We start from the raw sequence: 13,230 nt of genomic DNA, 5'->3' as shown, positions 1-13,230 counted from the left end.
TGTGTGCGCGTGCGCTGAGCGGCACTCTGGCGCCACCAGCTCTATGGTCGGCCGTTAGCGCAGCGTTTCCGGCGGGCGCGGGGGCTTGTGGGGGATCGTCTGGCGCCTCTTTTCCGCGGCCGTGCTGAGGAGCGGGAGCCGTGATGGTGAGCGGGACCGGGCCGGGGCCCCTCGTACCTCGCCCCTGCCCGGGCGGTCGGCACCGCCTGGGCAGCTTTCCCTTCCCCCTGGGGCAGGGGGCCGGGCGCCGGCGCAGGCAGGCAGGCAGGCAGGCAGGCAGGCGCGGCGGGCAGCGGGGCAGGGCCGCGGCCGCGGGCCCGGCGGGCGGCAGCACGTGCTGGCGGGACAGCGGCCTCGCGAAGCGCCGCGCGCCGGGGCCTCCCCGCGCGGGGGCCCGTTGCTCCGGGAGCGGAGCTGGGGGGCCACTCCCGGCCCTGGCGTGGGGCGGGCGCGCCCGGGAGCTCCAGCCGCTTCCCCGGCGCTCCGGGAAGCGCAGCCCGGTCTCGCGCGCGCCGGCCGCGCGGTTCCGTCCGGTGCGTCCGCCTTAAATGGCTGATTGGCGTTAATTGCGGCTGCTTCTGCCCGCGCTGCTTTCCCCGCTCCTCCTCAGCACCTGGGGGAGGGATCTGAGTGGGCTGTTTGAATGGCTCGCTGAAGCACAAAGGCCTACCAGCCACAGCAGTTTGTTGCGTTCACCTAAGAAATGTGAATATGGTGAAGCAAGTTTTTGCTCTGTGATGGAAGGACGACTGCTTCTGGCTTTCCAGCAGAGTTCTACATCTGCCTGGCACTTGCTCAAAACCAGTTAGCTTCCACTAGAATGAGCCGCCACAAGGCCTCTCTGTTCTCTGAAGTGAAAGGTGACACTTAAACCACTTCTTCTGCCTATCAGAAGTCTCTGAAAGGCATTTAGGTGTGTGCAGGATCCTACTTGTATTTGCATCACTGCGCATCTTATAATACCTGTTAATCTTTAATTGTTTAGTCTTTTCAGTAATCAGAGCAGTTTCTAAAGTGCTCTCGAGGACTTCAGCATTGGTGTAGTATAAACCATGTGGTACCTCATTCAGCGTCCTACTTAGCAGCACCCAGTACAGCAGCGCTTTTAAGGAAAACGCAAGAAAACCCAACATATGCATCAGTATAATAAGAGTGTGTATTGGGCTCTTCCAGATAACCTGGTCCTAATGCATGAAGATTTATGGATCTTCTCTTGGTTTGGTTTTACTTTTTCTAACAACAAGATCTATACCTATAGGAAAACAGAATAGCTTTTAATCGCACTGATTTTTTGCTCTGTCACCTAGGCACATATTCAGTAGGGCAGGTTCTAGCCAGAGGAAATTGCTCTCAGCCTTCTGAGGTTGTCACTTGCTTGTACTAGTTCTATAATACAAATGGTCCCAATGGCACTAATTTTAATAATTCGAGGTCAGTATCTGATATGGATATTATAAAGTGCCTGAAGCGATAAATGGTTTAAAGTCAGAAGCTAAAATAATTTCTGCCATAAAGTTCTGAAAGAACTGGCTTGCATGTCTGGCTCACTGATATTTTTTTCTGTGATCTGATTATTGGGATAATTTCAGAATCTATACATTCATTTAACACTTAAGTAATAGGAGGGATAGCCCAGATATCTGCAGGCCAGAAAGCTTAAAATCATTCACCAGTGAGATACTGAGAGGCCAAATACAAAATTCACTCAGTTATACAGTTCTGTAACTCCTGCTCCGTTTCATCTGTGCTCTCTTAGGTTTTGTCAAACACACACAACTTTTTTTTTTTAATACTGATTTTAGTTGAAAGAGATAAATATGTCTGTTTAATCAGACACCACAAATACAGTTTGCAAGACATTCTGATGCTAAAATAACACAGCTTTTTTAAGAACACACTGCCTGAACTGGCTGATACACTTTGTGTGTTCTTGTTAATAAGAGATCCTTAGGCAAATGCTCCCAGGAAATCAGAGTTGCAAATCTTAGAACCAGCCCTTGTCATCAGCAAATAAAAATGATGGTGCTGGGAAAAGTATTTTATGATAAAGTTTGGTAATCATTTGGACTCTGTGGTAAGACAGGCCTGTTCAAATAGAATGTACTTAGGAACAGTGACATACCAGCCCTGCTTGGGGAATTCCTTTCAAATCTAGCGTCCTCTGGCGTACACCAAAGTGGACTGAAATGGTCTCATCTCCTTTGTATGTTTTTTGTTACAGTGTTTGGCTCTGAATTCCTCTCTTTTTCCATTTATGACTGGGAAAAGTCTTACTGCTTTTGTTTCTCTGCCTTAACTTTTTCCTGAGCTTCTCTGAATCTCCTACCATGTTATTTGAGACAGAATTTAAAGTAACGAAACCTACAGTTATGTATAAATCGTGTACTGTTTTCTTACACATTTCTTTTAAATCCTAATATTTGCCATTTTTCTTTTTCATCACTGCATTTGATGGACACTGTACTGGTATCCTCACTGATATGTCCAAAGTGCCGGTCAGGGTTTTTTCTATCAACAGCTGATTAGTTTAAGCCAAATAATATGCTTTGGTGTTTGTTTCAGTGTGTCTTACTCTGCAGTTGCCTCCATGAATATTACATGTTCTGTGCTCACCTCATGTATCAGCATTGAAAATGTCAGATCCAATTAGCAGCACTGGAAATGGTGTTTTGTAGTGTGCTTGCAAACTTTCTGTGCTGTGTAACCTGTTAATTGGATCACAGATTGTGTGCACTTCAGAAATCTTGCTTATTGTTTGCTCAAATTACTTGCTGTAGCCAAGTGAAAAATATTACAGAATTAATGCAAGCTGCAGATTCAAGTCTTTCCTGCAGAAGAACAAGCTTACAGACTCTGACATTTGGAACAGTTCTCTGTGCCATGATTACAGGTTCAGTAGACTCACTGAAGTATGAAAAATCAGTGCATCTGTTCTGTAGGAAATAATCTTGAATACTAAGCAGGGATTTATTGTATAATTTGTTTTCCCTAAACATTAGATAAATAACTAAAAAAGCTGTTTCTGTTAAAATCTTTAAGGTGAGTCTGACAGTGAAGTTGGACTCCCTCCTTGTTCTTTAATTATTTTAATTAAAGTCTTACTAACAGCTTGCGTTTGGAATAAAATAAGTAAATGCACTAAGGGCATAACTTTCATACATTGGCTTTATAGCTTTGCTTTTGTATTTAAATAAAAATTACTATTTCCGTGGTATTTTTTTCAACACAGTAACTGCTTTACTGGTGATTTTACACATTTTAAAGTTACATAAGGATTGATAAAACTGAATAGAAACAAAAATTATTAACAAAGCTTACATGAATAGTAAATGTTATTTCGAAAATGTCTGTGTCAGGTTTTGCAAGTAACCTGTTCTCTTCATGTTTATTTTGGTTTTGTTTTCAGTCTCACACAATTCTACTTGTCCAGCCTACCAAGAGGCCAGAAGGCAGAACATATGCTGATTATGAATCGGTGAATGAGTGCATGGAAGGTGGGTGCAGATCTGGTAGTCAAAAACTGTTGTTAAAACCCTGTTTTTTACATAATCCCAAAGTTACTTAGTAAGAAAATAAGTTGCTGTTTATGTTTTCCCAAGGTAATTAGAAAAATGCAAAAATGTCACATGCTTTTTAGTTTACTAATGTTTTAGCAGACTAGAAAATAGTTACTCTTTGTTTTAAAACTTTCTTTTTATGTTAAACATCTCTTTTTGATTTAACTAGATTGGACAATATTCAGTCCGTGAGAACAAGCAATATTCTTGGTGAGGCCATGCGGCAGGCTTGCCTGAATGCATTTCATTGCAGGATCAGAGCCTAACTCTCTCACTAATTTTTGTGCTAGCCATATAAAGGAAAGATTGCTGCTGGAAATAATATATAAAATTAAAGTATGTGTGCAGTTGATACATAATTTGCAGCCTCATGGCATATGTTCCCAAGAAAAAAATCCTGTGTGACTTAAAGAGGCACATAGTAAGCTTGGAAAGAAGATTGAAATACTACAGCTGTATGATTTCAAGGTGAAAGTTTACTTAATTTTAAAAATTCTAATTCCAGGAAGTTTTGCAAGGCAAACAAAAGCATTACAAAGACCACATAAAGCCTCTGTGCTCATTTGAATATTATTCTCAAATGTATCTAAATTATTTATGGGCTAGCTTAGATAAAATGGATTTAAATTCATAGACAGGCTTGTGCTGTCACTCTTACCTCAGTAGTCCTGTTTGACTCTTTCATCAAGAATGATCTTTCTTCTGAGATCTGAGTAGCCTTATTTGACATTAGTTCTTCACTTTCTAGAGTGTTTGTACAGTAGGAATTCATGTTGCAATTGCTGTCTTAAAATTATTAGAAAGATTTTCAGGTTTCTGTTGAAGCTTACAGTATGGAAATTACATCTGTGACAGAATTAAAACTTTTTCCTCTAGATTATGGTAATGCTTCTTTCCATGCATCTTACCTGATTTTCTCATATTAGTATAATGTTTCAATGCAAACAGCTAGAACAGAAGCATTCAGCTCTGCAAAATCTAAGAAGTGTACGTCTCTATTTTCATGGTAGACATCTCTAAACTTCCCTGATATCTGTAGTTTAATTGCTGAAGAAATTTCAGCCAATACAGTTATTGGTTTTTTAATACTATATTGTTAATCTTGTTTCTCGGTAGGAGTATGTAAAATGTATGAAGAGCATCTGAAGAGAATGAATCCCAACAGTCCATCCATTACGTATGATATCAGCCAATTGTTTGACTTCATTGATGACTTGGCAGACCTCAGCTGTCTTGTGTAAGTGTAGTTGTATGAGTCCGTTTCAGTGATTTAGAGAAGTCAGAATCTTCCATCTAAACTCTTAGATGTTTTCTGTGAAATCTGGTAAAGTTCTGGGTGTTTTTTGCAATAACTGTTTGCAAGGCAGCAGTATTGCAGCTGGCATGCCCTGTTGCCCACTCCAATTAACTGCGTTGGAATAAAGTTATCTCTAAAGAAAGCTCAGGAACTGACAGTTCTACTTGGGTTTTCGTCACATTGAAGCTCCCAGCATTTCAAATACTGAAGTCCAACAGTTTAATTCAGCTTCATATTTTATTAATGCTAGAATCTGTTTAAATTGGGGCTGTATCTGCCTTTGTGCAGTTGGGCTGATTCTTAAGAAGGCAGAATGATTGCGGAATTTTACTCAGCTGAGGACTGTACTGGTACAGTAAAAGTCTACAGAAGTGCGTTGCAGCCAACTGTGTATTTTACTCAAGATACCACAAGATGGAAGTTTCTGTAAATCCTAATGAAGTGATTGAGGAACGGATCAATCTCCCGGGGAGCCCTAGCTAATTGTTTAAGTGTTCTTGTGAATATGTTATCTCCAGTTCTCTACATGTTGTGGGTAAGCAAAGGTGGTCTTGTGTACTTTCCATTCTGACTGCACTGTGAAATTAAATGCTAAATTTCACTATTCAGAACATAACATTGTAACTAAATCTCTTAGTCCAGATCATGAGTATTTCCCATACCATAAATTGCAGGCTAATGGTTTGATATGACAGTGGTATCAACTTTGTGGAAATTCTGTAGGAATAAGGTTACAAATTTCATATTCACATAACAAAAGTCATGGTATTTGGCTTTTGAATCTCAAAATTCTAGAAATTCTTTTTCAGCCAGTGAATATCTAGTGTGGACATTCCTGCAGCTGTACTGCTGTGTCAGAAATCCCTGTGTGAGTACTTTTGTAGCTGCACAGTGAACAGCCTTTGCCAGTTAGTTCCGGTTTATAGTAAAAAGCTGTTTAAGAAAACCCTGAGCATCAGATTGCTTTCCTTTGCATTCTGATGTACATACAGAATCTGTTACTGATAGTGACTTGTTACAAATGCCATTTACCAAAGTTTTCAGTAGAATAAGTAAAACAGGATTACAGTTTTTGCAGAGTTACCTTGTCCTTAGACATTCTGCCACATTTTATCTTCAGGTGTCATAGTGCTGGGGTGGTGCAGTTTGAAAAATACACTTTGTTTTTGTTTATCTAACAGACTGAAGCTAGCTGCTTGCTTTAGGAGGTAGCAACTGCTTTCTAGTACAGTCTTGTACCTTTTGTAATGAGGCCTGTAAACTCAATGTCATGCCAAATTCTACTTCAGCTATAGAGTTTTCCACCAGATGGCACATGGAGCACATAGTGCACCAGGCATGTCTATGTTCATGGAGATTCCTAAAGTACTTGCTATCTCGTCTCACAGTGCAAGATTATGAATGGATTGAGGCAGGGGCAGGAATCCTTTTTCTGAAACTAATATTTCTTATAGTGCACTGAAACTACTAACTACTACTATATCAATATATACTGAAAGTCTTTCTGTGGCCTTGAAACAGTCATGCTGGGTTTTAAATAACAAGGCTTTCTTAGAAACAGTATTCTTGGGGTTTTTTTCCTTAGGTAAGCACTGTAAATTATTCTGTATTTCGTTAACTCTGGATTTTTACTTAGCTTTTTACTAATGGACATCTCACCCCTCTTATCTGGTTAGACATACGTGTACTGAGATTTAAAGACTGACTGGGACTTCAGTAGTTCTTGAAGCATTCACTAAAAGTACCACCTTAATCAAAAAGCATTTGACTTTTAACAGCTGGGGGGAAAAGAGAGCATGAATCTACACAGATAACTTAATGCAGTTTGCTTTCATTTTTCGGTCTAATTCTGCTTCAGTTCAATAGTGTCTTGAGTAACTGAGTTTTCTGCTTTTCTCAACTGTCCCTGCGTAGTGAAGAAAATATGTCTGTAGGTTCTTGTTTTCAGTTTGTTTTTTATGAAGTGTCCTTGTTTGTTAGATGTAAGCAGGAATCCTTTGTCATTCATCTATGAGTGTATGTTGGCTCCTGGAAAACTGTGCTTTTATTCATTTTCTCAAAATTTCAGACAGAAGTGGAACCCTTGAAAACTCACATGAACACTTGCTTAAAGTAGTGTTAAAGAAGCATTTGGCTCATTAAGATAAATTAGATTGTTTCCTGGTAGAACTATTCTTCATTCTGAGCTCCAGAATATTAAGGTGCTCCATTTGTTGTCTCCTGTTAGCAATTATATTCATGAATTAAAATGTGAAGACGCTGTGATCCAGTCACTCAGTAGTCCTTGGAGCATTTAGTTTTATTTTGGGTTTTTACTGATCTGCTAGGTAAGTGTTTTTCAGGTATCAGGATAAACCTCTGTTAAATGTCAATTCCCATGTACTTCTGGTATAACTTTTGCTCTGTACACAACTTTCTGCCTCATACACTTGAGATGCTTAATTGTGAAGTTTTTCTGATAGATGTGCTACAGAACAGACTGACATTACATTAATTCTTTTTTTCCTCTCCAGTTACCGTGCTGATACTCAGACATACCAACCGTACAATAAAGACTGGATAAAGGAGAAGATCTACGTCCTCCTCCGCAGGCAGGCCCAGCAAGCAAGCAAATAATGGGGGCACCAGCATTACATGGGGTTGGGGGAGGGCTTGGACAACAGGTGTGTACAGAGTGTAGTAGTGAACGTTTTGTATTATAGTCATCCTGTTGCCATCTTGTTAAACTCTTTAGCCAGGACTGAATGTATTGTTAGAGATGCAAGGATTTTGTTGGATTTGACTTTTTTCAGTGTAAATGGAGAAGAAAGTGCAACATCTTTAGCAGAGTTTTGTTTTTTTCCTCTGGTTAGCTAATGGTCCCACCTTGTTTGAACCCCTGGGGCTGCTCACATTGTACTTCACCACATTCACTGTATGTGCCCTTCTGTGGGGTTTCCAACATTTAGTTATGTCCTTGAGACGGTCTTCATGGGGAATAAAAAAATACCCTTTAGTTAAACTTGAGTGCTGAATGTTGTGTTTTTTGCCAAACAACAAATGAAAACTTGCCTGTTTGCCAAAGAACAGGACTTGAAAGCTTATGTGGACAGAACCAACAGTTGTTTGCTGCATCACAGAATGGCTGAAATTCTGGCCTGCCAAGTTAATTTCTCTGGCCTAGTCTTGACTACTGTCTTTCCTGGGGATCTTTGGGAAACAAAGCAACCCTCTCACACTTTAAACTTGATCTTTCTACCAGTCATTTTTATTCAGGTAAGTGTGTCCACTCTGGGATAGTGTCTGGGATAGACGATGGATAAGTGCAGGCTGAATGTGTGCAGGCTGAATGTATCACATCACAGACCCTGTGAATTAGTCTTATTTCCAACCTTCCCCTCATAAGGGAACAGGCAAAGCAAATTGTTCTGATCGGAATCTGCGCCAAACTGCATTTTCTCTTTACAAAGGATAAGGACTGAACTGCTTGCACACACCATAAAATTATATTTGCCCCTGGATATCTGAAATGCTGATGTCTTTGTAATTTTGCCTACTGAGAAACTTTGGATTGAAGGATATGTTAGACCAAAAAGTGCAGCAGGTAGAAAAGCAAGGCTGGCTTGTTGCTTTGTTCCTTTGTGTTAGCCTAGAGTTTGTCTACTCTAAGTACAGATTAGAGTCTTAGACTGTACAGGTATACTCAACCAGGAGCATTTCCAGGATTCATGGAGGAATGTAATTCTCTCTAGTGCACTTAACTTACTGATACACATCAATAGTCTCTGATGGACCTCATAGCAAATGGACCAGCTTAAAAGAACATGAGGTCAACTTGACTGTCTACAGTAGAGCTTTAATGAAGTAGCTTCACTTTAATGAAGTAGCTTCACTTAAGTGATACGTAATAGCTGCTGAAGACTTGGAGACTTCACCAGTTGTAGGATTTTTTAGGTTGGAAGAGCCACCAGATTTTTCACTTGCATTAGAAAAAGGCAAGAACATTGTGAAGTTGCTGGTTGTGATCTCATAACCAAGTAAGGTGCTAGTTTGTGATGCACTGAAAGCAAGGACGCTCCTCAAGATGACTTATTCTCAGAGGGAGGAGGGGAATGCTCCAGCTACTTTGCTTTAGAGCATATGAACAGTTACGTATATTTGCAATTGCTGCTTTGTAAGGGCCACATTTTACTGGAACTCAGCTGTGTCGGAAACTCAAACAATCCATCAAGCTAATAAACTGAAAAATCAACGGTAGCTGGACTACAAATACAAAGTAATTTCCAGCTTCTGTTTTTCAGCTGCTGTTAAACTGTTAAGTGTCTGCTAGACCCTGGAGAGCATTAAAACATGAATTATAAGTTTCCTGGTTTACCATTATCATAGGGTTGGGGGGAAAGGAGTATTTGGGGAGGCAAGGAGCATAATTTAGCAGTTCTCCAGCAGGAGACAGGTTGTGGCTAGTAACTGTGGAGAGTCTCAGCCTCACTGGGCATCATCTGAACCACTCACCGTAGGTACCCACTTTCACTTGAAATTTGGGAGCGCCAACTTCATTATTTGCCTCAAGATAAAATGATACATGACTTGTACTCACTATTCCTAAACTGCAAGAGTAAATCTGTTGAAATAGAAAATTATCTTAAAGTTCTGCCACATTAGTCAATTCTCAGGCTCTCTACACTGGGAGTCTTGTCTGCTGTAGTGTTACTTAGTGTTGGCTGAATATAACGTTCCATTCACACAAATAGCAGGGGAATTAATTTGCCACTGAAATACGCTGAATGGAGATGTTTGGGTTTGCACAGTACAAGGCATCTCTCTATTCTGACCCATTAATAAATGCTTCAGCCTCACAGTCTGAAAAGGATTGGAATTAAAGTAAGACCCATCTGGATTTGTTTCAGGGAAACATCCTGTTCTGGCAATTTGTTTCCTCATTACTGTAATCTGAACTATGCCTGTATGAACAGTTTATCTGGATGAGGTTTGTGCAAAGCTCCAATTTATATGTTTTATTCCTACTATATGTGCTGAGTTTGCATATGACACACAAGCAAAACTCCCATGCTGCATATCCCAGCTCAGTGCCATCTCTGGTGGAGCATTAGCAAGGGGTTTGTTATTAATTTTGTATGCACCCTAGTTGATCTGCTGCTGTCTCCGTAGTCCTTTCAACTAAGATTGTTACTATGTGCTGTTGTCTTAGCTCAGCCACCAGTGATACACACACAGCTTTGCCTTTGTGCCATGTAAGTCAACAAGACCCGGAGAAAAGACAAATTGGGCTGTGTACTTAGGGGCTGTGTTTCTGGACTCTGCCACTGGCTGACACCTGTATGGCCCTGATCGCTCATGCACCGGAGCTTCCATCTAGTGCATTTGATTGCTGTTCAAACAGCTTCTGCATCGCTCCATTTACTGTGCAGGAAACAGCTCCGAAGTTTGAACTACTACCTTCTTAGTTACCCAAAGGGTGGTGTTTCACACACCCCCAACACAAACCCATTGCCCAGAGGGGTTGGTGAATATCCATCCTGGAAATGTTCAAGACCTGACTGGACACAGCACTGAGCAACCTGATCTGGTTAGAAGACCAACCCTGAGCAGGATTTGACTGGATGACTTCTGGAGCTTCTTCCAACTTAAGTTATCCATCATCCCATTGGACTCACTACTGGAATGTCCTGTCTAACAAAAAAATGGGAAACCTCAGCTTTGAATCCCTACTCTGACCCGTATCATGCAGGCATTTGAGTCTGGCATTCCCCAGGCCACCCAGGACAATGCTGCAAACGGCAGGCTAACGAGGAGTCATGGGTGAGTTTGTGTGACACAGCGATAGTGTTCACTGGGCTAGAGACAGTGCAACTAATCCCTGGTGACAAAGACAGGGTGCAGAACAGTCAGATTTGATCTTGTTCTGATGTTCTCTTTGAATGAAAGAAGATTCGTATGGGACAATGAGGATAATGCCTTGTCATAGAAGTTTTATTTCTGAGAGGTCATCAGACCTGCCACCCAGCAGCCCCCCCCTCCCCCTCCATACACTTGCACACACAAAAAGCCTTTCCAGCCCCCCACAAATTAAAAAAAAAACAAAAATCTGTAAGAGATGAAAAGCCTCAGAAATCTGTGATGTACTGATAGGGAAAGCTCAAGGACACTACAAAATGCCAGGAGAAGGGAGAATAGGCTGTGCATGACAACAGAGAGAAAAGCAATTGCGCCGATGCCCCTGTCTCCATCCCAGCACGCCCCGGCTAATCTCTTTGGGAGGCAAAGGTATCCTAATGCAGTATCCAGGAATGTACTTGCAGGGGGAAGAAGAAAGTCAGCACTACGAGGCCTAGAAATAAACCTTAGTCTGTATTTTGTTCTTAGCTACAGCTACTCTCAGGTTCTGAGCAGGAAGGAAATGTGAACAATAAATAAATCTCAATATAGTAACTTGTTTTCTGAGGGCATTCTTAGGTTGTACATCTATTCCATTGTGACACTGGAATGCAGCAGAAGCACCAAGACATAACCAGAGTAGATTCAAGCCTTCTCTTTGAAGAAGTGCAAGAAGTTCTCAAACCTAGAATTGTTTCCATCCCCACCATCTCCAGAAGCTCAGCCAGTGTCAAACCCATGTAGCTTTTCTTGCCTCACTTGTAATGCTGTTCCAGAACACACTTCCCAGCTCATCAACATCTGTCTAGAACCTGGGCCAAGTGAATTTAATTTCAATTTCCATCCACTTTGTGCTAGTAGCATCTTTTTATATTCTTTCTCCAAGTACTTCTGTCCTTGTCTCCCAGGAAAGCAATCATTCCCCACCTCAATTTTGCTAAATTAGCAATATGTGATTGGCATTTTCTTCTTGAACATCAGGTTACTCTATCTTCTGCTCATCTTAGCAGTTTTCTGCGTCTTTTCCTGTCTAAGTTTGTCTTTGATTGAACACAGTTATCATCCTGGGCACCTGCAGCTCTGAACGAAGCTTGCCAGTCTTTTCATACTGTGGCAATGATATCTCCATAGTGTTAGCCAGGAATGAATCATTTAATGCCTCCTAGAGTTGCATGTGGGTTTTTTGTGTTTACAACACACTTAATTGTTCAGTGATCACTCCGCACCCTCTACCCCTTTCCTCTGTCATCTCCAAGTGAAAGCATTCATTATTCATACAAAATGAAACAACTTCACCTAGAAAGACTGAGAAAGAGACCCACGAGAATAACAAAGCACATGACCTTAATGAGGACACTCAGCTGGGATATTCCAGAGGACTCAAGGTCTGTCTGAAATGAGAACGGGGGCTACATTAACCGCAAAATTGTGCTGCTGTGTTTCTTGGCAGAAAGGCACAAATATCAGGTCAGCTGTAGCTCCAGAAACTATTTCCCTTCCAAAAATCCCAGTGAAAAATAGGCACTTCCCTCCATCTTATACATAATGGATTAATCATCTTGTTAGCATACTGCGAAACCTAGGCAGCTCTCTGCTCGGCACACGGGCTCCTGTCTTATCCTCAGACCCTATTCTCCCTCTGTACAGCCTGGGCATCTCACTTGCAGCCCCAGATTCCTTCTGTAGGGGTAAATTTTACTGCAGCCAGTAAATTTTTTATCAACCTTCTTCTGTGCACCAAGACACCTCAAATAAAGCATTTTAAGCTCCATAAACCTGAGTTGTCCGTTTAAACTGTTTCTGTAGAAAATCCATAAGTACCTCCAGGCATGCTGTCATTAGAAGTTAGAGATCACTTAAATCTAGTTGCAGGGAAAAGGGAGGTCCACCCTCAAAGGATGACTTGTAATTCAGATATTGACAAAAAAAACCCCTACCTGTGTGACTTGCCTGAGCTCTCTTTTGGCTCCTAGAGTAATATAAGAGCAAAATCCATTTCCCAGCCCAATAGCAGATGAGCAGTTTAATACTGAGCACTTTGATCCAGTTCCCCCTTTCCTTCCTCACACATGCATTGACCTAACTGATAGCTCTTGCCCTACCTCCCATCAAAAACTGATGCTCACCCTATCTAGTAATAAGAAGTGCTAATTGGTTAATGCAGAAGATCCTCTGAGAACTGAAACACACCCCTCTTTCTATTTACATAGCTAAGCCCAGTAAAGAGAAATCCACAAATGACTGTTAAACACAAAGATGCCACCCCTGGTTCAGGATGTCGATGCATCAAAAATCACTGAGGGCCCTAGGAGTGTTTTGGGACAGCAGCACCATGGAATTGCCATGTTCTTATATTTTCCCCTAGACACTTGGTCTGGATCATTGGCAGAAACAGGTTAATAGACTAGGTGGCTCTTTTATCTGATCAGATACACATAAGCACCCTATGTTGGGGCTTTGTGTTGGATTTTTTTATTCAAGTAATGTTTTCCACAGATATTT

General features: G+C 41.3%; 1 protein-coding gene across 1 annotated transcript; it reads left to right on the top strand.

Annotated features, from left to right (window-relative positions):
* The first annotated feature begins 16 nt into the window (after positions 1-16).
* On the top strand, positions 17-7,855 carry ERH (ERH mRNA splicing and mitosis factor). Its single transcript, XM_080345732.1, has 4 exons — positions 17-146; positions 3,407-3,494; positions 4,674-4,794; positions 7,368-7,855. The coding sequence occupies exons 1-4, from the start codon at positions 144-146 to the stop codon at positions 7,468-7,470; spliced, it is 315 nt and encodes a 104-aa protein (XP_080201858.1). The 5' UTR covers positions 17-143; the 3' UTR covers positions 7,471-7,855.
* The last annotated feature ends 5,375 nt before the right edge of the window (positions 7,856-13,230 follow it).

This window comes from Nesoenas mayeri (genome assembly GCF_963082525.1).
Source record: "Nesoenas mayeri genome assembly, chromosome: 5".
NCBI classification, from domain to species: Eukaryota; Metazoa; Chordata; class Aves; order Columbiformes; family Columbidae; genus Nesoenas; species Nesoenas mayeri.
This window is presented reverse-complemented; position numbering and strand designations above follow the sequence as displayed.

Bases quoted from the DNA above. Each gene is read 5' to 3' on its own strand.
- ERH (XM_080345732.1), top strand. The intron at 3,495-4,673 runs GTGGGTGCAGAT...GTTTCTCGGTAG, and splicing joins GGTGAATGAGTGCATGGAAG to GAGTATGTAAAATGTATGAA. The intron at 4,795-7,367 runs GTAAGTGTAGTT...TTTCCTCTCCAG, and splicing joins GCAGACCTCAGCTGTCTTGT to TTACCGTGCTGATACTCAGA.